The sequence below is a fragment of the Cavia porcellus genome, unplaced genomic scaffold (genome assembly GCF_034190915.1).
Source record: "Cavia porcellus strain 051 isolate PalLab524CR breed Dunkin Hartley unplaced genomic scaffold, mCavPor4.1 scaffold_19, whole genome shotgun sequence".
Lineage (NCBI taxonomy): Eukaryota > Metazoa > Chordata > Mammalia > Rodentia > Caviidae > Cavia > Cavia porcellus.
The window spans coordinates 54,653,829-54,679,277 of record NW_026947502.1 but is presented as its reverse complement, the minus strand read 5'-3'; the positions used below and the strand labels follow the sequence as shown (position 1 = coordinate 54,679,277).

General features: G+C 44.3%; 1 protein-coding gene and 1 long non-coding RNA gene across 30 annotated transcripts in view; one reads left to right on the top strand and one right to left on the bottom strand.

Annotated features, from left to right (window-relative positions):
- Positions 1 to 771: 771 nt before the first annotated feature.
- On the top strand, positions 772 to 4,414 carry LOC134471659 (uncharacterized). The gene is made up of 3 exons (XR_010041208.1): positions 772 to 918; positions 2,501 to 2,595; positions 3,784 to 4,414. It is a non-coding gene; the product is annotated as an uncharacterized LOC134471659 (long non-coding RNA).
- A 5,036-nt stretch (positions 4,415 to 9,450) lies between these two features.
- Positions 9,451 to 25,449, bottom strand: part of Cyrib (CYFIP related Rac1 interactor B) — a 146,715-nt gene continuing 130,716 nt past the window's right edge. For 28 of the 29 annotated variants that reach the window (XM_063231087.1, XM_063231078.1, XM_063231079.1 and 25 more), the window contains 7 exons: positions 22,037 to 22,173; positions 20,916 to 20,993; positions 18,792 to 18,908; positions 17,812 to 17,891; positions 16,508 to 16,634; positions 14,986 to 15,056; positions 9,451 to 11,970 (listed from right to left, as the gene is read on the bottom strand). In XM_063231087.1, the coding sequence (XP_063087157.1) occupies positions 11,907 to 11,970; positions 14,986 to 15,056; positions 16,508 to 16,634; positions 17,812 to 17,891; positions 18,792 to 18,908; positions 20,916 to 20,993; positions 22,037 to 22,173 (674 nt within the window). In that variant the 3' untranslated portion in view covers positions 9,451 to 11,906. The remainder of the gene's footprint in view (positions 11,971 to 14,985; positions 15,057 to 16,507; positions 16,635 to 17,811; positions 17,892 to 18,791; positions 18,909 to 20,915; positions 20,994 to 22,036; positions 22,174 to 25,449) is intronic. The other variant, XM_023564047.2, reaches the window with a different exon arrangement.

The window sequence follows — 25,449 nt, the reverse complement described above, 5'->3', positions numbered from 1 at the left end:
ATGGCTGAAGCCAAGGGCCTGGATCCCACAGCAATGTCCTGCATGAGTCCAGATGAAGACCCAGAGCCCGTGACAATGTCTCCTACAAGTCTAATTGGAGGTCTAGAGCCCATGAGAAGGACTCACACCAGTCTGTTTTACGGATCCCTGCTGGGAAGGCCCTAGGGTCAAAGGTGGAAGCTAGAAAGTCTATGCCAGCGGGGTGATGGAGCAGTGCTGGTAGGTTGAGAGATCTACACTGGAGCCGAGAAGTCACACTAAAACTAAGGACCAGGGCTGTCCTGAAAAGCACCACAGCAATCCTCAGTGACATGGAGGTCCCAAGCTCCTCCGACAATAAGAACAGTAGAGGATATGTGCCAGAAAGCCAGCATGACAAGCTTCTCCTGGAGATTAAACAGCACGCATCTTCCCCTCTGGAACCAAGAAGTGATGCTCGATGTAAGGACCAGAGCTCCCCCAAAGTGAACCACAGCCACTCTCACCATCAACGTCCCAAGCTCGTTCAATGAGAATAGTCAAACTCATATTGGAGAAGCTAGTCATGACGAGCTCCTCCAGAGAACCAGCGGCTCAAACAGCAACACTTAGAGAAACCCACAGTGCCTCACTCTTCCTCTCTATGTCTCTATTTATGCTGGCAACTTTCCTCAGGTGGGCCATCAGCATACAGCACCAAGCTGATTTAATTCAGCTGGTGTTAAGTTGACCATCAGTTTTTAATCCATAATGCATCCTTATAGGTTCTGATGCCACATTGGGAAAAGCTGGCACCACCTGACCTGGAGGCCGGACCTAAGACACGGGTATGAGAGCACTGGAAGACTCCAGCAGAAACGGCCCTGGCTCTCCTAACCTGGCTTCCTTCCCACCAGCCAACCTTGTCGTATCAGCTTATGGTCAGCACCTTTGCGGAATGTGAGTGAGATGTGGCACGTATCTACGTTTGCACCAAAGACTCATAGCTCATAGATGGAGCTTTCCAGATTTGCCTGGGTCACAGGGATATGAAATCAGGATTAAGGCTGTGTGGTATTAAATGAGCCCACTGGTTGGAATTAGCGTAGTTCTGGGTATGGATAATGGGGTGCCCGTCCTGGGATGGGTGGCATCGATCAACAGGCTTGTACCAGGATGGAATACAGAGGGAGAGAGGGAAGGCAGGCTTGCTGCTGCTGCTTGCTGCCTGCTTCGTCACAGACTGTTTCTCAGTGATGCCCCTCTGCCAGGCCACCCTTCTTGGAGCCAGCCAGGTATGGACAGAAACTTCTACAAACTGTGAGCCAAAACAAACCTTTCCTCCTTTAACTTTGGGTGTCAGGTATTCTGTCTCAGCAGTGAGAAAAGTAGCAATCTGGCTCTTTAGATGATCATAAGAGCCCTTAAGGGCTTCAACCCTAACAGACAAGCCAGGAACCCCAGCCATGCTCTTCTGCCTCGGACCACTTGGTCTTGGAGCCTCAGGGATAGCGTTTCCTCCTTTAAACAGTGGGTCGGGTGGGGACCTTCCTCTTCCTCTTTCCAAGGGAACTGCAGATTCACACAGAGCTCCCACACCCCATCTGCAGAGACACTGGGGGTTGGTAGATAAAGGGTGCTAGGCTCTTAGCGATGGGGAAGGGCTACCATTCCAGGGGTGCTCTAGCTAATTAATTGTCCCGACTTCCTGACTGGTGTTTCTGTTATAGCCTTTACAAGGCTGTAACAAAATACCTGAGAGTGAACATTTAAAAGGAGAAAAGCTCTGTTTCAGCTCACATTCAAGAATTTCAGCCCATGATCAGCTGGCTGGGTTGCTCCAGTCTGCACTGAGGCAGACACTTCATGGTGGAAGGGGGGTAGTAGAGGACACTGCTCATTCACAGTGGCAAAGGAGGGGACAGAGACCAGGAGAGAGAATCTGCTGAAGGCCTTCTTCTCCCTTCTACTTTTGTTCTATCCAGGCCCTCAGGCTTTTCAGGATGGTTATCTCCCCATCCTTAAAACGGGCCACGGGCCAACTGCCTTCACAAACAGCCTTTACTCACTTCCGAGTATCCTATCTCTCCATCCAGTCAGGATGGCTGTCAAGATAAACCATCACACTGCTGCTGTCTGCAGGCATCTACAAGGGGTTTTCCAGAAATGGAGGTGCTAGCCCAGATCTCAAAGGACATGCAGGATATCATGTCCCACAGTGTTCTGGCCATGCTGGAGGGAAGAGGGGCTCTGCAGGACTTTAAGGACATGCTGAGGGTCCAAAAGCTGGATGGATCAGAGATGTAAGCAAGATGTTTACAGACATGGCTACCAATGTACCTGAGGGAGGAGTAAGACACCAGGGAGTGGGAGGGATGGGGGACTCTGGCCAAGAGTGCAGCCCCCACACTTGCTGGCTGCTTGGAGAACCAGGGGAGAAAGAGCCTTCAGCCTACCCCTTAGCCATCACTCTCACACAGAGCACACAGGCAAATTACATGACAATATTAGTTTTACTAACAAGGGCTCCTTTCTCCCATAGCTAGAAGAGGCCTCCTCAGATTATCTGAAGGAACTTGGCGGTGCCATATTGAAGGATCTGGGACAGAACTCAAGCAATCCACGGTTCAACCTAAGGTCCTGAAACCTTTATCTCTGTTATACTTAGATCTATAATTTTACCCAAAAGCCACGTGTGTTTAGAGGTGACACTTCAGGATGGTGACTGGATCATGGGGGAGTATATTTGTAAGTGGATGGTTTTGCTGATGAGTTCATAGCTGAATGCACTGTTCAGAGGTGGGACCTCGTCAGAAGAGAGGGGTCCCTGGGGCATGAGCCAGAAGGGTATGTTCTTGTCCCTGGCTCTTCCCTTTTCTGTTTCTCTCCCTCTGCCTCCTAAGTTGGGGCAAAATTATATGATTCGTAAAGGTTAGTTACACACTAATGAATTTATTCACATGCTATAGCAAGTTGAAATCGGATAGTAGCCTCTGCCTATGCTCTTTCTGCTTATCACGTGGCTGCTCTGCTGACTTCAGTCAGCCTTGACTATTGGGGTCCAGCTGCTTTTCTTTTGATAATGCACTGGGCCAATTTGATTGCTCTCCGCTTACATTTCCCTTAATTAGGAAAATATACTGCTTCCAACTGGCTTCAAGGACTTTGGTTGAGGCAAAGTAACTCAGTCAACTCTTTTAACTCTGCTCGCTCCACTAGAATTCACTCCCCTCGTCTCCAGGATGTTCCTATATTCTAATCAACAATTCCTTTTATGCGAATGTATTTAGAGTTAGTTTACCTAACAGTATGTGACTTAATTCAATCCGTGTAATCAGTCATGTAATGCCTTGAACTTCATGCTTGCAAACTGTATTTAAACTGAACCCAAAACCGCCTCTCTGCTGATGATTTGGAACTGACATTCCCATCAGCCTGGTAGCGTAGTGAAGAAGTTGTCTTCCAACTCCTTGGTGCAAAGTCTTCCATTTGGTTTGATATTGGTTTTTCCATAACACTGTCCTTCCATGCCCTTCTATCATGATATTCCTGCCTTGGCACCAGCTAACCATGGATTGAACCCTCTGGAACTGTGAGCCCCAATGAACTTCTCCTCCTTGACATTATGGTGTCAGGTATTTTGTACCAGAGATGGAAAAGGACTAACGCAGTCTCTGTGAAATCCTAATGGTTAAGGGTGATTTATAGAAAGAGCAGTAGGGTCACAGATTGGCTCCGGGGCCCCTGAAGTAGCTGCATTAGATGCCCCTCTCCAAAGCTCTTGAATCATCCTGCTTTTCATCCTTATCTCGTCCTTTTCTCCAGGGTCCAGAGGGCTCAGGGTAACACTCCCTGTCTGAGTCAGACCAAGCCGCAGGCCGGGAAACCACATCACACATGTTGGGAAGCAGGTGATTCCAGCCTCTGTCCTCAGAATCCCGCCCTCTGGGCTGTAAGGTAGCACCGTGGAGACCACCCCCAGCACGAGAGGCAGGGCACCTCAAGAGTCTTAGCTTTTGGAGAGGGTGAGCTTCGCTTGCCAGAGGGGCAGAAAGCGAGTCAGCGCCTGAGTAAGGCCAGCACCAAGAACACACTTACAGGCTCGCTGGCCCCTCCTCGCTCACACAGCTCTACCTTCCCCAAGGACCGTGCTGCATTCTGCATTGCCTGTGTCTCCTGCCAGGAGCTACAGCCAGTCCTTCCTTCCAGGCCCAGTTCACCTACCTGACACCCAGTCACCAGCCAAAGTTGATCAGAAGGAGAGTTTGTTTTGTTGCTATTGTTCGGCAGTACAGAGGATTAAACCAGTGCCTTCACACAGAGCCTCTTCTCAGCCCTTATTTCTTTAGAGCCTACATGCTGAGCTTTATCCATTTATCCATTCACTCATTCATTCAATTATGTTTTGAGATAGTGCCTTACGAAGTAACTAAGGTGCCCAGACTGGGCTTGAACTTGAAATCCTCCTGCCTCAGCCTCCCAGGGTGCTAGGATTACATGTATGCCCCACCACATCTGGTTGAGGGGAACACATTAAGTAAAGTTGTTGGCCTTGTGTCAGACGCCTAAACTCAGAGGGGTGCTGAGCTTTCCCCCACTATCTGCGCTGCCTTCCATCACTCATTTTCGGTTTTGTCCTGTTAAAAAATGCTGGGTTTGGTGTGTTTTTTAACTCATACAATTAACTCTGCATCATCTATCATTCCTCTCTTTTCTCTGTCTACCTAACAAAAAGACAAGGGTACTACGTTCCAGGAATTCCTCGTGCCTCTGGTTCACAGAGAATTGGTGGGCCCAGGCAGCACTACCCGCTCTGCTGATGCTGTGTGTTGATCAGGGCTGAGGGTCATCTTTCAGGATAGACCCTTTCCTCCTCCCCCACGCCGAGACACACTGGGCCCCCTCCCCACCTTGCCATCCGTATCCTTGCTCCCAGCAGCCTCTGCAGGGGGACAGCCCTTTGCCATCTCACTGCCCGGGTCTCTGGTGGCCCCTTCCCCTACAGTGGTTTGAGTAGTTTTCTTTCACAAGTACATAATCCTCCCTGTTAAGAAGGAATTTAACCTCATTTCCAGTTATTTTCTGCCTGAACATACATATCAGGAATCCTCAGGAGAGAAGGAGAAGGACACCTGAAGTCTCTACCATGTCCAAATTTTCAGCAGCCCCTTCCCACCTGGCCATGTAGAAGCCCCAGCTGCAATCCAGGCCGCCCGCGGGGATGAGGCTGAGCAGCTTCCAAGGCTCGGAGGCTGCGAAGTCAGAGCCGGCTTCAGAGCAGATACAGGAGCAGACTGCACGGTGCCTCCAAGCCTGTGCTGCAGCCCAAGCCTCTGGCCTGCCTTTCCCAGTCCTAGCTCCCTGCACCCTGGCTATCCCTGGGACTGCTGAGTCAGGGGTCACTCCCTTGACACAAGGAGTCTTTTAGCGTGTCCCGAAGTGCAAAGGTGCTCCCTTAGGTGCCAAAGATTTTTTCTTCTAATTTTAAAGTAGTCTGGACAATTTGGAGGCCTTGAGTCCCGCCAGTAGAGATGTGGACCCTCCACCCCCGAGGCCACCGGCCACCTCCAGGCGGGGAAAAGTACTTAAGACACAGGACAGCTGGGCTCTGTGGCGCTGTCTGCAGCTTCTCTCCTTGTGGTCTTAGCTCAAGCTTTGTCCGCCTGTGAAGTCGCCTGCAGGAAAGGGAGGGTGGTAATAACCCCTGGCACAAAGGGCTGCAGGAAAGGTTCTGGAAACTGTATTAAAGGGCTGGGAAGAGTACCTGGCTGTGGGCTGTTACTCTGGATTACTGTCACTTTCTGAAGGAGGCTGTTCTTCAGGGTAAGAGGACAGGACAGCCGCCACCCCAGCCACCCTCCGTGTTCAGCCCCAATTTCCCCAGGGTGACGAGAGAGATGCCATGAATGGCTCATGTCCTGCCCAGCTGCAGGCAGGGGCACAGGGCAAAGGCTGGCAGAGCGAGCCTTCCCATGTGACAGGCAGGGCCCCCGCTTAAAGGGCTCTTCTCATGGTTTAATGTGTGTGTTCCTAGGAGTAAGCCCAGGAACATCCTACTGCTGAACAACTTCCTGGGACTCACTCACACTGTCTGTCTATCTGTCTCTCTCTCTCTAAATTTTAAGACAGGATCTTGCTAAGTTGCCCAGGTGGACCACAAACTGGCCAGTCTTCTGCCTCAGCTTCCCAGAATGCCAAGACTACAGGCACACGGCTTGTGCCAGGCCTGTCTCATTTCCTCCTGTGGCCTCGCAGGATCTCTCCCCGCGTCTCCCCAGGGCTGCGTTTCTTCTGTGACTGGGTGTTTCTGGTAAAACTCACACTCCCCATGACTGCATGTGTGTGTCAGGGACCGTGGACAATGAGCAGAAGCAGAGGACAAGTTGCAGCCAGCAGCCCAGGTCCGCATCTTCCCTGTCCCAGGGCGCCTGGGCTGCTTCCCAGCACAGCACCCTGGACAGTCAGACCTCAGGGCCCTGCCACTTGCTGCCCCCACTGGACGAGTTCACCCTATATATTCCTTCCTAATGTTACAAGCTAGTTAACAAACAAGTTATTATTTTAAAATGTTTCACAAATACATGAACAATTTCAGCGCTGGGATGGAACCAAAGCACCAAGCAATCTCTCTTACCACTGTGCTATGCCCCGGCTTAAGAGTGCTTTGACTCCCCAATTCCAGGCCCCAGATACGCCCAGTACTGAGTACACTGTTGAGTCCTTATCTTTTCAATGTCACCTGTACACATCAACTGTCGTGCAGGAAAACTCAGATACACACAGACTTGCTTAGTAAACTATGTTCTGTAACACAAGAACTGGTTCTAAGCGAGGAACCCTTTGCAGACCTCCGCTGTTCTGCAAACAGATGCACTGCACCATTCCTCCGCCCAGCAGCACCTCTGGGGTCGCATCTTACTGGGCAGGGCTGGCATGGGCTCCTCTTTTTCAGAGGTGAGAATGTATTTTCTGCTCTCTGTTGTCTACATCAAATCAATCAAATCTCTTAATCAAGGTGTATAGTGAGGCAGCCACAAGTAACTTCAAAGTACTGAATTTCCTCAGGTCTTACAGTGAACGCGCCCTACACATCGCCCCTGCTCCTTCCCCTCCATTTTCCACCCTTGCTGCACTCCCCAGTCCTTCCCAGCCTCTGGCCAGCCCTCTATCTGTCCTGCCCTTTGAATGTCACTGTTCAGACTGACCTGTCTTCTTTCCCAGCAAGAACTGGTCCTTTTGCAGAGGACAGAAAATGGTAGCAATGAAAGTGTTTTCACTCCATTTGGTGAATGTACTAATAAAGATCCCAGTGTGCCTAACCTATCCTTTTAAGTTCAATTTAAAGAGTAACTTTTGCCTGAAAATAGAAATGATAGTAATTTGAAGCAATAATGTACTAATTAAATCAAGTTCTTTCTGGCCTCTTTCCCTGCTCCCTGGTCCACCCTGCCCTGCCCTCTTCGGAGGTCCTCTCAGCAGAATCACTCCACCAGCCCCACCATGGCCTCCAAAGGCAAAGAGCAGTGCTTACCAAGCCCAGTTTCTCCGCTGCTGGGTCCTGCAGTATACTCCACTCCAGCCCTCCCAATCTGGTGCATCCTTACAGGTACTCACACCAAATGCTAAGCCCACTCTGCACTTCACTCATTTCCATATCTGGTCTGCTGGACAGTCTTCAAAATCCATCTCCATCTCTCTACTCACATCCATTGCAACGACTGCCATCTGAGTTGGAAGCAGGGTCTCGCCACATAGCTCAGCCTGGCCTTAAATTCTATGTAGCCCAGGCTGGCATCGATTGTGCTGGGATCGGCCTCCCGAGGGCTGGGTTCCAGGCATACACAACTATTTTTTATTTCTTGCCTCAATGAAAGCAATTATTGAGCTTGTGCCTCTGCTCCTGCCTTCCATTTGAAGTGTAACATTTTAAATAAATCTTAACCCTCAATGCCGCAAAGCAACAGCCAGGTTTGTAGGGCCACAGAAGACTCCCCACACCTGACCCACTCCTCCCTGCCTGCACCCCCGTTACAGAGACCGACAGCTGTAACAGCAGACAGGCGCTGCAGAGCTGTACGCATACTAGTATCCCACAGCCATCAGGCAAACTGGCCAGCAGCGCTACTTCCCAGGCTGGGCTGCTCAGAAAGCAGAAATGAAACAGCATATCCAAGAGCAACAGGAGCTTCACGGTCGTCGGGGAGACATGAAAGGACTGCTCTATGCACCTTAAAGTGCCAAATACATGGTGAACTTAGGTGTGTTCTTTATGAAGTCTTTGCTGTGAAAACCCAACAACTTCCAATATGTACAGGGGACATAATGCACATGACATTATGGGCACACACCAGTGTGACTCTTAGGGCCACCGTAGAGATGGAGGTATCTGGAGAATCCCCTGTGAGGACACAAGAGGCTTAACCAAAGTCGCACCAAGGTAGAGGTGGCCAGATTCAAGCCCACTGCCTGAAGCTTATGCTTTAGCTATTCACATTAGTAACACTTCGCAGGGAGCACAGAGAAGAAGTATATTTATGACAAGGAATCACATATTGAAGACCATGTTTCAATTCTTTTACTGAGAAGCAAAACAAGAGTTCCAAAGAAGTGAAATGGCTTGGTTCTCCTGATACTTAATCCACAGATCTTTCCACTACATTTTCTCTGATTACATCAAGTTCTGAAGATTCTGAAAAATGCTGTGCAAAGAACTAGAATTTCTGGAGTGGCCATTCCTGTCACCATAAATGGAAGAATCAGCCTGGCATTTCAATTTTAAAACCTAAGTTTAAGCACAAATGGCAATTATCCTTTTAGTTCTAATACTTAACACAGTCTTAAAATAGTTTGGAATGCTGTGTCATCCATCTTTTTAAGAGAGAAAACCAGCTGGTTGCACAGTCACACTGAGGGCTGCAGAAATGTGGCAGTGGGGAAAGATAAGCATGGGTAGAGGTGGCAGAAGAGACTATGTAACGTTACTCTGTTGTCATCACGTGGCACAAGGGCCGTATACAGGATGGCTGAACACACCGAGCAGGCTGTTTCAGAGCTGGCGGCAGCAGGTCTGCCTGGAGCACTAGGACCTGTCTCCCCCAGTGGGCTCACTGGACTCTGCGAGCAGGGCAAACCCTGCTAAGGGCTCACAGCCTTTCTCCCCATGAGCCTGTTCTCAGCCCTGTCACCCTCACCCTAAGGCTGGCGCCATGGCAGAAATGTACTTTCGCAGGAGGCAAGATGCCTATCTGCTCTCCCGGGGCTCAGCAGCGAGTAAAACACCCGAAGCTGAATCCATTCTCCTTTTATCACACTGCAATACTGTTTCTGTCCCTGGAAGTTCACAAACGAACTTGCTCTTGTAACTAGGGGGAGAAGCAGCAAACTCTGTAGACAGTTACGTACTTCAGCCTCCGAGGGCCACGTGGTCTGTCACAACTCAATTCTTGCTGTGAAAGGGAGACAGCAGCCAAAAAATATATAAACAAGCGAGGCTAAGTTCCAATAAAATTTTATTTATGAACACTGAAATCTGAATTTCATATACTTTTCTCATGCTACAAAATACTTATTCAACCTTCTAAAAAATCATTATTTTTTTTTAACCTTTTTGAAACCATTTTTAGCTCACAGGATATACAAAAACAGACAGTGGATGGGCTAGCCCACTGACCAGTATGCTGACCCCTGGGCTAGAGCTGACTTTTTTTACTTATTCTTCAACATGCAGAACATGACCTGTCCCCTGAATAGGCCGTAGTGAATTACTGTTTTTATAGCACTTGCTTCAACCATTCATTTGGCACCTATTCAGATTTGGGCTCTGTGCAGGATCCTTCCTTGGGACACGGAAGGACCACCGAGACATGGCTCTTTTGTAAAGCTTTAACACCGTCTTCCTGTAGGATCAGAAAAGACAGCCAAAAGTGCATTCAAATAGCAGAAATGTTGTAAGAGATACTTGAAATTCCTAGGGCTGCTATAACAAATTACTACAAACCGGGTGGCTTGCAATAGAAATTCACTTTTTCACCTCCTAGAGGACAAAAGTGAGAAACCAAAGCATCAATCAGATTGGTTCCCTAGGAGTGGTCTGCCAGAGAGTTCAGGACCCTTCCCTAACATCTGTGGCTCCAGCAATTCTTAAGCCTGCTTGGCTTCTAGGCACAGTGCTTGCCTCTCCTGCCATCCCCCATGGCTCCTGCTCTGTATGTCCCCCTTTTCTTTCCTAAGGAACTGTCATTAGATCTACGGTCCACCTGCATCCTGGATGGTGTCCCCTCCAGCTCCTGAGTTTCATTGACAAATAAGGTCATACGTTCAGGTTCCAGATACAAGGTTCTTGGGAAAGGGGATTATTCAACTCATTATGGTTCTCTTAGATGTATACAAAGACACGGCCAACGTTATCCAGAAAACTGTAGGAAAGAGGTAACATAAACCGATCCTTGACAGATGAGAGTTGGGGCTCATCAGATCGACATGAAGGAGGAAGAGGAAGTCAGATTCAGGTTCCAGTGAGATCAGTATGGAAGCAACACCACATGAGCGAGGCAGGCTGTGCACAGCAGGCCACTGAGCTTGGCTGGTGAGCAGGCTGTGAAGCAGGAGAGCAGGGAGAAGGCAGCAGGATCTGATCAGGACGGGCTATGTGCCGTGGCCTGGCACAGGAATGCAGAACGCGGAGGGCAGGCTCTGGGGTGCTCTTCCACGGCTGCCAGCTCAAGTGTATCACACCTCGGATGTGCTGGTCACTGAGCCACTGGTGTGGCTGCATCAGCCAGCCTTCAAGCAGCTTCTCCCACCATGAGGTTCAGATGCCATGATTTTAGGCTTTATGACCTCAAAGTACAAACACAGTAGTTTTTCCCACTAGTGATTTCACGGCCTTCTGTTTTCTTCTTGGAAGGGCCCGCGTGCTCATAGGCCTATCAGTTCTAAGGGCTGCTCTTCCTGCCACACCACCTTGCTTTACACTGGTGCCCTTTTACTCCTGAAACTGAGAATCAAGCAAGTTGGTTTCCTTTCTACCACTGTGTCTGTACAACAGTAAACCAAGAACAGAAGTCAGGTCAAAATCCCTGGTCTTATTATATACAGCAAAGTATTAAATGCAATTAAAATTATTTACACAGACAATAGGAGAAAAATACCATGGAAAAGACACTGCTACCTATTCTCTGAAAAAAGGAGAAATTTTGTAATGTGTTTATGCATTCCACAAAAATATACACAGAGTAAACTTCAGAAGCCTAAAAACAAAACATAGTAAACAAGCCACACTTAGAAAAATGAAAGCTGATTTTTATTTTATCAACAGCCATTCTTTAAACATGAACATGCATACGTAATATTCTACGCACACATCACAGTTTTTAACGTTAGTTAATAAAGGTTAAACACACAACATACATCCTTACAAAAAAGGTCAAAATGCAAACTTAAAACTTTAAACAAAAGTCTTACTAATTTAAAAAAAGTTTGTGTTGGGTACCATTTGTACAACACAGTTAATTTAAACGTTTCATTTTGGTGGCACATGAAAAAAGCGGCAGTAGAAAATAAAGTCACTGAGGGTTTTAAATAGCAGAATAGGCAGTTTCGCCATGCAGGAGAAGCAATATTAAATATTAGTTTTCAAAAAAAATCCACATTTAAAAATATTTAGTTCAAGTCACGGAATTTTTCTCAGTAGAGATCCCAATGCAATGCATAATTAGCTGCCTTAGATGGCCTGTGCGAAGGGCCAACCTCCCTTCAGAGTGTAACTGTACTGATTTTGGCACAGAAAAGAAGTCAAGAACATGATTAAAAAAGAGGGAAGAGGAACAGAGGAAAGAAATAAAAGCAAGAGTAAATGAGATAGTAATTGCAATCACTAAAAAACTGTGCATTCTCAGTCATTGCAGAATACTGTCTTCTGTCTACAGCAGGTGCTTACTCCAGAACTGTTATTGCAGCATGGATTTTATTTGCTTGGAGGTAGTCTCATCATTCAAATGTTTTGTTGTGTACCTAAAAGACAAACACTGATCAAGCTTAGGGAACTAAAATCTGCCTCAGGTTCTGTAACTCTGACAACTGAGCAAACCTGCAGAAGGCTGCCTTTTCCCAGGGCTTTAAACCCGAGCAGGTCTGCACCGCTCATCCTCCCCACCACCTAAGAGAACAGGCAGCTGCCATGTCACCTGATCACAGAGACCTTGCTGAAGTGACTGAATAAACGCTCACATTAACAATTAGGTACCTCTCACCTACAGCAACGTAACTGCTCCATCCAAGATGTCAGCCACATATATTTGAATGACGGGAGTTAAGTAGCTGTAACGCAAACCATGTAGCCACAGAGCCTAAACATTTACCTACTTTCTGGTTCCTTAGTGGCCCTGTTCTATTCTGTATTAAAACAGCTCTCTCCCATAGTTCACATCCCTAAAAGGTTGCAGTTCTCCAAGTACCTTAAACTTCCTAGTAGGTATACTTCGCTCATGCATGGAAATCCAAACTAAGAATCCAAGACAGACACTCTAAATAATAGAATTATTACATGAAGGTTCACCATAGATCCCTTTATATAGCAGAACTCAAGGGAGCACTACCAGGTTAAGACACCATTCCAGAGGCTTCCTATCTAGCAGAGGGAAAAGATTACGAGGTACTAACTTTTCAGAAGAGGCAACACAAGAGCAAACAGGACAGTACTAGATGAGGCTACAGTGACAGAAAACCAGCTCATGTACACACTTGGAAGCCACAGTGCCTGGCAATTAAGCGCGATGGAAGTCACTGGAGGAGAGAAAGCAGGGGAATGGTGGGCCCTCAGGCAGATCTGAGTGAGCGCAGCAGGGAGCATCCACTGAGACTTGAAGCAGAGAAGCCCAAGGCTTGGACCAGATAAGCAGTGATGCTTGACTGTGGGATATGTTTTGGAGATAATTCACAGATTCATTCAGTTTACAATTGAACCCAGGCCTTGTGCATGGAAGTTAAGTACTATAGCAATCAACCACATGCTTAGCCCTGTATTTATTTTGAGGCAGAGTCTTGCTAAATTGCCTAACAGCTTTAAACTTGCACACTTCCTGCCTCAGATTCTGGAGTAGGCGGAATCACAACAAGCAACACGTGCCTGGCCTTTTCACATATAATCTTCATGGACTATATCATTTCAATCAGGTACACAGAGGTGATCTGGAAAGAAAGAGAGGAGGGAGGGCTGGGGCTATTGCTCAGTGCAGTGGTGGCGAACCTATGGCATGTGTGCTGCAGTGGGCTGACAGCTCTGAAAGGTTAGGCGTCACTGGCTTAGTGCAAGGGTCTTGGCTTAATCTTCGGTTGGGGCAGGACAGGGACAGGCGCACACACATACTTACAAAGCACCTGATATTAGGTGCCCTCTACAGTGACACTTCCAAACTGTTCTCCTATTAATAAACACACACTAGAGTGCTGGCATTTAACAAGTACTCAGTAAATGTTTGTGGAAGAAAGAAAAAGTAGGCTGCCAAACTGAAAAGAAAAATCCTTAGAGGAATATTTATATTACAGGCAAAGTGATAAGGCAAAGATATAACTGTTCTGATTTACTTACATACATAAGGCATACATAGCTACATGTCATCCTACTGATGTCGGAAAATAAAGTTCTCAACACATATCTATTTTCACCTGTTTGTTAGTGCAAAGAAATCAAGAATGTGCACAATGAAGTCTACTGCAGAAGTCAGAAATAGTTCTGCTCCACAATGCACTGTAATAGTCAAAGAGCTGCCAAGGGTGCTCCTTTATTGTCTCTCTTTTGTAAAATGCAAATGTGCTTCTCGCAGGTGTTAGAGACCTCCTAGGACACAGCCAATCCAGAGACTGAGCTGTGCTGTGCTAGGGATTGTAGCTCAGTCATAGAGCATCCCTGATTTCAACCCCCCAGCACTGCTTAAAAAAAAAAGGAGGGGGTGCAAACATCAGGCTATGGTTGAAACAGCTTAGTATCATATGGGTTTTCAATTAAGTTCTTTAATCCTTCCAATGTTCATTTGGAACAGAGCTCCTTTACACAGGGAATCACTGCTTGTAATCACATTTCATAATTTTAACAATGATTTGAAGGTTCACTGAGCTGAAATGACATAGGCTTCATTTTGCTTTATGACATAAACATACAAAGTATACAAATATTTGTTTTTGTGTTTAAATCTCAATCAAGAATGAAAAACTCATTTTTTTTGGTTAGGAAAATTATCTCTGTAATCCAAGACATTTTGAAGTGCCAAGATTTTTATTTAAAAACATCCCAGTATTCTTTGGAGCTTCAGTATCTACCTAAGACCTAAGAAAATACATCAAATAGTGACTGCCTCATTTTCACTGTAAGAAATGCACAAAAATAATACAGATGTGTACTGATGAACACAGAAATTAGATAATATTAAGGGAAAAAGCTAGTTATAAAACGCTTCGTATGGCACTGCTCTGTAAAAAAGATGGCCGTGTAGAATGGTAACTACCTCCACGTGAAAAGAAAACTACACGCAGAAAAATGTCACAGTGCGTTATCTGAGCATGGAGAAAATTACATGATTTTTTTTCTTCTTTTCTTTCTTCATGAGCACAGAAGGCTACACGCAGAAAAATGTCACAGTGCGTTATCTGAGCATGGAGAAAATTACATGATTTTTTTTCTTTAAACTCTCGTTTTTTCTAAATTTTAATTACAATTAGCAGTATTACTTTTCTTAAAAAACAGTAAGCGATATTACTTCATTAAGGAAGGGTAAGAAGTAACAGCCAAATCTTCAAGCAAAAACTGAAGCTGCTCCTCACATCCGTGGACACACATTTCACATGCAAAACATGGTAAACCTCCGAGGGGAAGCAGGGTTACCCACTGGCAAGAGGAGACCTTCTGGGTTCTACCTCGAATGTTTTCATTCGTCTTTTTTAGGTGCTGCTCACATTTTAAAGCTTTTTCGTCAAATATACAAAAATCACACATTCTTCTTGCGTATTTTCCCTGTGCATAGGAACACATACCTGAGAGCATTTAGCAGACCTTCCACACTATTAGGAGGCTGGTCCTTAAGAACTTTGATACAACCTTTCATCTAAGTAGAAAGAAAATGAAAAAGTGAAACATCTGCTTTTCATATCACATTGATTTTCTAAACAATAAAATAAAATCAGGACCACAACTAGTGAACTTGGAAGGCTACATACTAAAAATACTATTCATTCTTAGAATGGGGATAAAAGAAAAAAAAAAACAAGCTCTAAGTAAGTACTATTTTGTCAGTCTGTCAGTGAAACAAAACTTTTTGAGAACCAAATCAGTCAAAAGTATCACCCACTCCAATGAAAACACAAGGGTGTTTTGCTAAGGAACAGCTTTCCTGTTAAGTAGTAATTTATATATGCTAGCAAGGAAAAGAAGAGCGTTCCACGTAGAAATGGCCAATGACAAACAGAGAACAGACAGGAATCCTTTGGGATTGAAAGAGTGGTTTTTTTTTTTTGTTTTTAATTGGTACCAGGGATCAGACTCACGACTGCCTGCTTACAAGGCAAGTGCTTATGCCGCTGAGCTAAATCCCCAGCTCCAAGAGATCAGAATTGTGAAAGCCAGGGTATCTCATCTGATTGGCCAGCCAGGCAATACGGACTCGCCACAAGCTACTAAGAAAGGGGAACAACTCAATAAAGACAGGGAAGATTATTAGCCTGTTTACAGTGAAAAAGCACATGACAGACACAATACTGGCTTTAGAAGCCAGAGAGACTTAACCTCCTGTTCTACCACTTCCTGCTAATTCTATTATTTAATTTCTTAAAATTCAGTTGCTCTGTTAGAGGGAGACAACTACAGCCTACTAGTTTCAGCTACATACAAGGACAGACAGAAAATTCCTGGGGCAAGTAACTGCATGATAAATGTGAACTCACTTTTTTAAAAATAGGATAAATGTGCATGGAGATACAAAGACGGACTGGCTACCTGTGTCAAGATCCAAAACGCTAAGGGCCTGAACTAGTTTTGTAAGGGAACACTAGTGAGAATACGGACACACAGTGACAGGGTCACTACAGAAACTACAATGCAAAGTAACCAGAGCGTGACTGCACTTCTAAACTTCTCATGAGACAAGGAGAAATCTGGCCGCAGTCACAACTCACCATGAGGGGTACAGACAAGAAAGTTAAGTAGAATCTCCCACTTTCTCCTAAAGCACCACTAGCTTCTTGTATGCTCTTTGAAATAAACTTTTTCTTTAAAGCCTTTACACAAAGCAGTTAGAGGATACACTTGGAAGATGCCTTCTATCTAGCTATTGCCAATATGTAGAAGAGCCCTACAGGGAGACCTCTTACAATGTAGTTACTCTTCCTTCAATCATTTAACTCAGCCAGAATGCAGGCACTCCCAAATCACAAGAGAACAGAGGATGAAAATCTACCATGAGCACAAGCTACAGTGAGTTCTGAGTCCAGACTGCTAGCTCTGTAAATAAAAGCCTACAATTTTCATGTAAAAAATTATTTCGCATTATACAAAACTTACATCAATTTTGGATGTTTTGGCAAATGCTCCCACAGGATGTACGTGATCATAAAGTATTATGACACCCACCATTACCCTCAGGCAGAATGATACTGTCTCTTCATTGGTAAACCTGCTTCTGTATTCCCTGGAGGGGAGAACGGATAGGGATGAATTAGAACATCATGAAGCTCTCAAACGGAGTTGATTCTACTTTGAGTTGGCAGCTACCTCCCCCTCCAAAGTCTAAAGGGCTGCTAGCATTATGGCCTTTCTCTACACTAAGGTCCCCAAAGCACTGAGAGGGTGGAGACAGAGCAGCTGCCACCCACATATTATGGCCTCTAGAAAGTCGCACCCACCTGGGCACATTAACCATTCTGCTCGACACAAATCACCTTAGTAACCGTTTAGAGATGGATGCCATATAACGGTTTTTGCCAATAATATGGTGAAAAAGTCACTAGTTTAATAGAGCAAGTAGGTTTGATATTTTAGGGGCCAGGTTTGTCTAGACATATTACTGTATTGCTTGATTTGAATTTTACTAAAATTCAATTATATACTTTTTTCATTTGGGAAAAAGAGAACACTTATATATGCAGAAAGTAGCATGGCATTGCCCAAGGGGCCCAGATCAGGACTGGAACGTCCTGACATGTGAATGAGGCTCAAGCCCCTTCACTTCCCAGGACCCCACTCCCTGCCTCAGGCTGAAGAATGGTGACAGCTGCCACCCCACTTAATAAGGTTCTCCCTAGAGAAGAGCACTTGGGGAGTAAAAGTACCACAAAACACAAGTCACCACATACTGATCAAGAATCCAAGGGGGATTCTCTGCTCACTGACAGGAAAATCCAGCCAACACACATGGTGCCTTGAGAGACAGAAGAGAATTCTTCTTCCCTCAGAAGAGAATTCAGGTTCATGTTCAAAAATAAAGGAACTAGAAGTGAGGAAGGGATAAACAAGTAACTCTAGCCTTTGGCAAAATGGCAATGTTCTTTAATAAAACAGGGAGGAAAATGCTTATAGTAATTAGCATAACCATCTTCTCTAGTTGCCTTCCCTGACCGAAAGAGTATCACAAAATTCCTGTTCTGCAGAGGCTACCAGATTAATCATATACCTAGAAACCATTTCGGTGCTTAATTGGACAGTCAGCTGCAAAAATTATTTGAATTTTGTTATAGGTGCACAATGAATAGTTAGGATATACTTAATCTTCACCTTCCAAATAAGACATGTTCATACTTGGGTGTTCTGAAATACCAATTTACCTCAAGAGTACCGTTAAACTGACAAACTTCGACTATGATACTCACGGTGTTTCCAGCATGACTCTGCATACACTAGCCATGGTACTTAAACAGTCGGTGGTATTTTCTATTGGTAAGTTTTTATTCTGTAAGCACAGGAAGGTCAAAAAAAGTAGCAAAGTCATTAAGAATATTAAAAGTCAGCATACTATGAAAAATCAGCAACTTTATAATCTGACTCCTAAATTTCTAAATTTTCTAAGCACTGTTCTGAGCGCTGGGGATACAGTAATGTGCAGAACAGCCAGGTGTTGGTGTCCTGAGAAGCACTGGCACACCAATGATGGGAGAATAAGGAAGCTCATGCGACAGAACAGAGGGGTGGGGCCTTTCTGGAAAGCCACATGATACCTGGATTTTATTTTAAGGGTATGGGTATCACCAGAAATGTTTTAGGCAGAGGAGAGAGGAGATGTGGTTTATGCTGTCACATTACTTGGCTGCTCTGCAGAGGCAGAATTATACAAGCAGCACCAGTGGAGGAAGTGGAATAGTCAGAACACAAATGCAGTGATCCAGAGGTAAGGGCAGAGGTTTAAGACATGCATAGCTAGGAAGAGGAGAGGTTCAATTTCCAGATTCACAGGATTTTTTGGAAGGCAAGTCAATAAAACTAGTCAATGACAGAGCTGTAAGAAGGTGAAGGAAGAAATTTAAAATGATAACCCCTAAATTGTTTGTTTTGCTTATACACGGGAATTAGTAAAATCCAGAAAGGAAGACTGGAGAAAGGACAGCATTGCAAAAGATAGCCAATAGTGCAGGGAGGCTACGTGTGTGCTGCACTGTCAACATGAGCCCTGGGGAGACACTGCAACAGGTACACCGGTGTGCATATGAGGAGCTCAAGGGCAGGCCAGGATTCGGCATCCACATCTGGGTACCCAGTTCACAGCCGAGATTTGCAGCGCTGGGCTGTGCTGAGGTCATCATCCAGAACAGGAGCAGGAGCCTCGGTGTAAACCCCAACCACCTGGGGCACTCACCTCTGATACAAACTTGGTCGTAGCATCACTTAACGTTTTCAGCATTGGGGTTGCTTCAGCATAAAATAAAGACATTCGATTTGCCAATTCATTATTCACTTCATTTTCCCCTTCTGCCTGTACAGAAAGTATGTGTGCCAGATATCAGTCCAGCAGCTACTCAGTGTTCTTATGTTTACAAAAGGACCACAAAGGTACTTACACCTCATACACTTAATAAATTAAATTTTGGACTTTCATATGCATGTAATACTTGAGTATTCTTTTAAAAACAAAAGATTACAAATGATACTTAGCAATTTAAAAAACAATTTATATTTTAAAAATCTATAAATTATTTGAAAGGCTGTGAAGGAATTAAAAGTGTGATGGATTTCCTACTATACTCAGGGGACTGCCATGAACGTGACGAAGGAAAGGAAACCGACCACAACAGCATACCCTCCCCTCCTCCCACAGGGCGTCACAATGGAATGGTAACAGGCAATGAGGGGAAAAGGACAAAAAGAGACAAAGTCACACTAGAAGAAACTAAGGTCTCACAGAAGAATTAAGCTTCTGCAGGTGGTGAGGGACATATGAACGAGGTATTCCTGTCCAGCAGGGGATAAATATACTTTCAAATGATGCCATGGAGGGCACTGCAGCATGCTCTTATAAAAGGAGATAGTAATTACCAAAAGATTAAGTGGAGTAAGACTGCAGAACACCTTCAAATGCTGGCCCAAGTTCCTATTTCCTTCCAAATGGAAGGGTAGCCATTTGAAGTGCCAGAAAAAGGGAACAGCCCGTGTTCTAAGAAAACTAACTCCTAATGGTAGGAAGAGTACACCACCAAGAAGAAAGGCTGCAAGTCAGAAAATAAGTTATGCCGCTACAGAATGACTGTCCCAAAGGCTGGGAATTGGATTCCCGCTGCAGTAGAGGTGGAAGATGAAAAGGAAGGCTGGGGAAGACATCTGAGAGGATCTCACTAGAAAACTATTGGCATTATCAGTAATTACTGATTCTGAATGACAGTACAAAAATGGCTTCTTAGACTTGGCCTCAAGACTAGGTGTTTTATTTTTATTCTACATGGTAGATATTTATAAGACAGGAAAGGAGGTCACCTCTACACTAGGAATCAGTCTGTGGAAGACCAAATTGAAGCAAATAAATGAATCATGGAAAACAATTCTTTATTTCCAATCAAGTGATTGCCTTAAAAGCAACTACTGTTTATTTGCAATGAAAAAGAAAAGCTTCTTTGGAACTTTCTTTAATCTCTCATGCCATTAACCACTCCATACCAAAAAAAAATTTTTTTTTAAATCGGTACCAGGGATCAAACTCATGACTGCCTGCTTGCAAGGCAGACGTTTATGCTGCTGAGCTAAATCCCCAGACCTCCATACAAAACTAAAAGTACTTCTCTATTAAACTACCTACTTGAGGTTACAGTTGAGTTCTGTCACTTTTCATACAAATTAGCACAATGTAAGTCTTCAGAATACACAGGAAAATTAAGGTGTTCTTCATATTTAAAGTTTTACTTCTAGTACTAAACTCCTTAGAAGTAAGGAAGAATACTTAACTGGAATTTAAGAAAAAGTGGAAGAGATTTAACAGGCCTAAAGAATCAGGAGACAGGCTGTGTTGGCCAAGGAACAGGCCCAGAAACCATTTTCTTGGGAGCCATAATTAGGCACAGATGTGTTAATGGTCCAGGCCCTCACCCTCTCCTTTTGATATTATCAGGGTTTTTTTTTCTTATTTAAGGTTAATTTCTCTTTAGAATTCTTTGGGTCTAAGAACATGAGGACAAAAATATCCTTATAACCACTAACTGAAAAAAACTTCCGTACAATTAAAATGAGAATACATAGAAAAGGCTGCAGTATCAATGTTAGAGAAAAAGCAATCTTACTGAAGCAGCCATGGGAATTTTAAAAGTCTGAGAAAAAAAAAAACCACATAAACACCATATGGTCTTCCCTTCCTCCCACAGCTGTGGTTGTCCATAATTACTAACTTCAACACTAGCTTTAACATCTGAATGAATGGGTGAATGAATGAACAAAGTAAAGAATAAAATGAAGAGTGGAGTTTCTTACCACCCCCTCACTCAAGGCACTAACTTACTGGAACATTATTAATTCTCATTCGACTCAACGTTCGTCTGTAGTAGCTGAAATCATTCTGTATGGCAGGATTTGTCATCTAAGGAAGGTATTTATGAAAGAAAAATGTGTTAAAAGCCAAAAGCTAATGTAACAAGTCAAACATCTACCATATATATAGTTTTAACTAGCTATACAATATTCTCTATTTTCAAAGTCATTTTAAATACAAATTTGTTTAAATCCATACATGCATACATACATACATACATACATACATACATACACACATACACACACATCCTTTTAAGAAAGCTTAAAACACTTAGTCCTTGCTGAGCATACAAAATCACAGATTGTTGTTTTCTTATGGGCAGTGTAGCTTCTTTTCAATGTTTTCAAGTAATGTGCAAAAAGCCTGTTCACCAAGAAAATGGGTATTATCAAGCATAGCCAAGAAGGAAATGTATAGGCACTAGTTTTGAGTAAAAGTGTGTGTGTGTTGAATAATAAGAGCAATCCTTAAGCAGACAAAATATTATACAAGTATCTTTTGTTCAAAGCATTACAGAGAATTCACCGTCTATGATACAGCATGAAATGTCAAAGTTAGGAATCCAGTTCTACCATTTTCTAGACTATGTACTCCAATCCCTGAAAAAACCAAAGGACAAGCCCAAGGCCTCATAATTACTGTGCTAGAGCCTATACTGAACTCAGGTCTCCTGACACGAAACCAATACAGATCCCTTTCCGCTCATCCCTTCGCCTCGTGTGTACATACTACACTACAGGGGCAAGAGAAGGGAGAGAGGCACAACTGGTAGTGGCGGAGGAGGGGAAAGGGCAAGAGAAGTTTCAAAAACAGTTTTACATAAAAAATGTTGAAAAAACCAGGAATGATCAGACAAAAAAAAGAAAACAACATGCTCAGTATTACTGTTTCTGTGGTTCTAAAAGTGAAGATCAAACACTGATTTCATATATTCAGAAGGCTTCATGTTTTCAAACGCAGCTTTTCATTTATGCTAAGGTGCAGCAGATATCACTTCAATGCATTTTAACAAGGCTTCCAGGCTTTCCTTCTACTACTCATTGAAATAAATGACTTTCGAAATAACAGAGGCCAGTAGAAAGTTCTACCTTGAGTTCATCAAAGCGGAGTGTGAAGTGAAGGATTTCTGCAAACTGTTTAGCAAGAGCCTGCTCTCGCTCTAGATGCTGGGTGGGAGAATATGGGGTGCTGGTCAAGGCGCCCAGAAGGCCTCTCAATGCAGCTTCTAGTGAAAAGAAAATAAAAACATTAAGTTTTTTGCAGCTTTGGTAGTTGTTTATTAAAGAGTGGCTAACTCATAAATGTTTTACTTTCAATTTCTAAACAGTCTCTTTAAAAAACAGATGCTCTACACGAAATCACATCAACTGCTGTTAACACTGTGTCACTACTAAGGTATTACATACACTCGTGCAGAATGCTGTTTAGTACACGCAAAACCTTAAAGTGACTAGTTCAATTTTAAAATTCTACAAACCCAGTCAAAATAAAATGCAGACTGAATCTGGAGTAACCACTACAGTCAAAGGTCAACCTTTACGTGAATTTCATCATTCCTCCTGGCGTGGAATTTGGCTTCATGAAGTAGTAACTCCTACTGACAGCTCTGAGTAACGTCCTGGCTGGCACTGTGTCCCCACAGTCACACAGGCACACAGCTGTGACCGGACACCACTGTCTCAGACCCTGCTTGAGCCGCTCATTTACAAAGAGAGGCTTTTTCCTTTTAGCTGGTAAGAAGAATAAAACATTTAATTTCATAAGCTCCCTAACTACCTTTGGATGTGGCATTTCAGGACATAATAAAAATGTTCTAATTCTAACGAGCAAAATAGTTTCTTTGAATTAACTCACCCTTGGAACATAAAACTAATACTGGGTTTAAAAATGGAAGTACTAGTATTTCATTTCAAAAAAATCATAGAACATAAACTAATTCACTACTGGTTTCAGGGGCAGGAAACAATGCTAGATTCTGTAAAGCAAAAAAAAGCTTTACAGAATTAAGTAGTAACATAACATTAATAAATATCAAAATACGCAAGTAGTATGCTACTAAGTTTATATCAAATTATCAGCCCTTAACTTAAAAAAATCCCACCTATACTATTTTGGAAGACCTAATTGTGAGCCAACAACCATTCTGTGATCTAACCTTCTCATTTAATTTACATCAACAAAGGGCATTACAATGGAAATACTGAGTTCAAAAGAGGTTAGAGCCTGAAGATACAGCTAGTCAATGCCAAGTGTTCTGATCTTAATAAACCATAATAAACTGCCTCCCAGATAAAGCAACCTTCTACCTGACACTCTGCAACCTTACATAATACCACACTGATTACTACAATAGTAAGTACTCCCTATATGTCTAGAAAGTGCCAGGTTCTGGGCTAAACTAGCCATTTCAGGCTTTGCCCCTCATCACATGGTGATACAGCTATTATTCTCTTGGTCAGTGAATCAGAAAACCTGTTGACTCACCCCTAGGTGCTGGGGAAAGAGAAGAAGACACTATGCCCAAAGACAGTCTTAGTATGTAAGAGAAAGACAGATGACCACAGGTGCCATGCTGCAAAGGAGCACTTAAGAACACAGTGCAGTGTAGACACGGTGGAGGCCTCCCCTCATCCCTCACTCCCCAGTGAGGGATCCCTGAATAAATGATGCTGGGCTGAGACCGAGCTATGAGCTAGGAATGCGCAAGGATTTGCAGATCAGCAGAGCAGGGAGCCACAGCCTGCACTCAAAGAGCCTGGGAAGCTGAAGAATGGCAAGCGTAGTATGGGCAGATTGACAGGGGAAAGGAGTAACCAGACACATGTGAGCCAAGGAAGCACCCCAATCCTGTCACCCCATGTCCCTGGAGAAACCATGTGAGCAAGCAGTGCCATTATCAGGTTAGCACTTTAAAGCCTCACTGCGTCTGCAGTGGAGACTGGACTCTAGGGTATGGATGATGTTTAGAGGTGTGAGCGTTGCTATGGATAAGATGAATTATGAGGAAAAATACTTTTGCTTTTTTCAGAAAGTTTGCTTCTCCCAAGATTCATTCCACCTGTCAGTGTTAATGTACATGGAAGCAAAGTCTGAAACAGGAGAACAAGAAAAACTATTATAAAAAAGAAATAATTACACGATGTTAAAGATAAGAGGGATTTGTGTCACCTAGATATGACTAAGCCTCAGGGTTAGTTTCAGCATTCCAAGCACTATACCATTTCAGGGCCGAAGTGGGTCAGCCAGTGACTGCAAAACTGTGGTCCACAGAGGGTGGCTAAGTTGGAAAGAGAGGGAGGTCAAAGAAGAGATGATTCAGGGGCTAGATTCTGAGGAACTGCGAACAAAGCCACATGGAGCCAGGCGTGGTGGAACACATTAGGAGGCTAAGGCAGGAGGATCACCTTGAGTCCCAGGCCAGCATGGGCTACAGAGCGAGACCCTGCATCAAAAAACAAATCAAAACAGGAACAAACAAAAAAGCCATGTGGTAATGAATTTTAAAAACAGCACATGATGGAAGGAAACTGTTAGCTGATCCTTAAACTCTGAGACAGATGGGGCAAGGAGCTGAGTCCACAGCAGTTACACAACCATGCTGCAAGAAAAATATGCCTGGGAGAGATAATGAAGTCAAACCAGTTCCTGGGATAGAACAAGCAGGGCAGGGGGACACTGAGGGGGCCAGAAGAAGATCCTGCAAAGAGTTCCTTTCAGATGCAACAGCCTTCTATTCTCACCAACTGCCATCTCAAAACACCAGAAGAAACCCCACAGGATGTGCACTGGGGAGGACTTAGGATGGTCAACAAACATGCCCACAAGTATGATGGCACGTTTACCATTTACATCAGCTCTGACAGATATAGCCCAGTGAAAACAATCTAAGATGCTGAACAGACTTCTCCGTTCTGAGATCTGGAGGCAGCACTTAAAATGTGAGCCTGGAACAGAAGGTAGACTGAGGCAAAACAATTTTCCCACAGGCTGCTGTTACAAGAGGAATGGCTCCAAGACTTCAGACCACAACAAGCAAGTGTAAGCAGTTGTCACTCAGCATCTCCTTAATTAGTCAGGTAATCTGGGACAGCTCCTGATCTGCACAAGCATGTGCTTACTGCACAGTGCGACAACTACCGATGGTGGCGGAGGAGGGCAAGTGGAGACAGTGGAGCTGCAGGGTCCTCACCTGCAGCGGGAGGAGGGCAGGACGGAATTTCCCTCCCACCTCATGCTGATGACACAGGTTTTCTGAAGGAGTCAACTGTCCACCCTCTTGGAAAAAAAGTGATCCAGTGACACCTGAGCAGTAGCTCTTTTTTCTCATCCTAGATCAGGCTCCCCTGCCCTCCCTCCTCCAGTTCATAACTCTCCTCTTGTCAGTCTAACTCCACAAAGTCCTTCAGACGCCAGTTGTTACACTGTGCTGCACCACCACTTCAAGGTTAACCACAAAAGTAAGAAAGTTTATGAATAATATTCCTGTAGTGAGTTTGGGGTT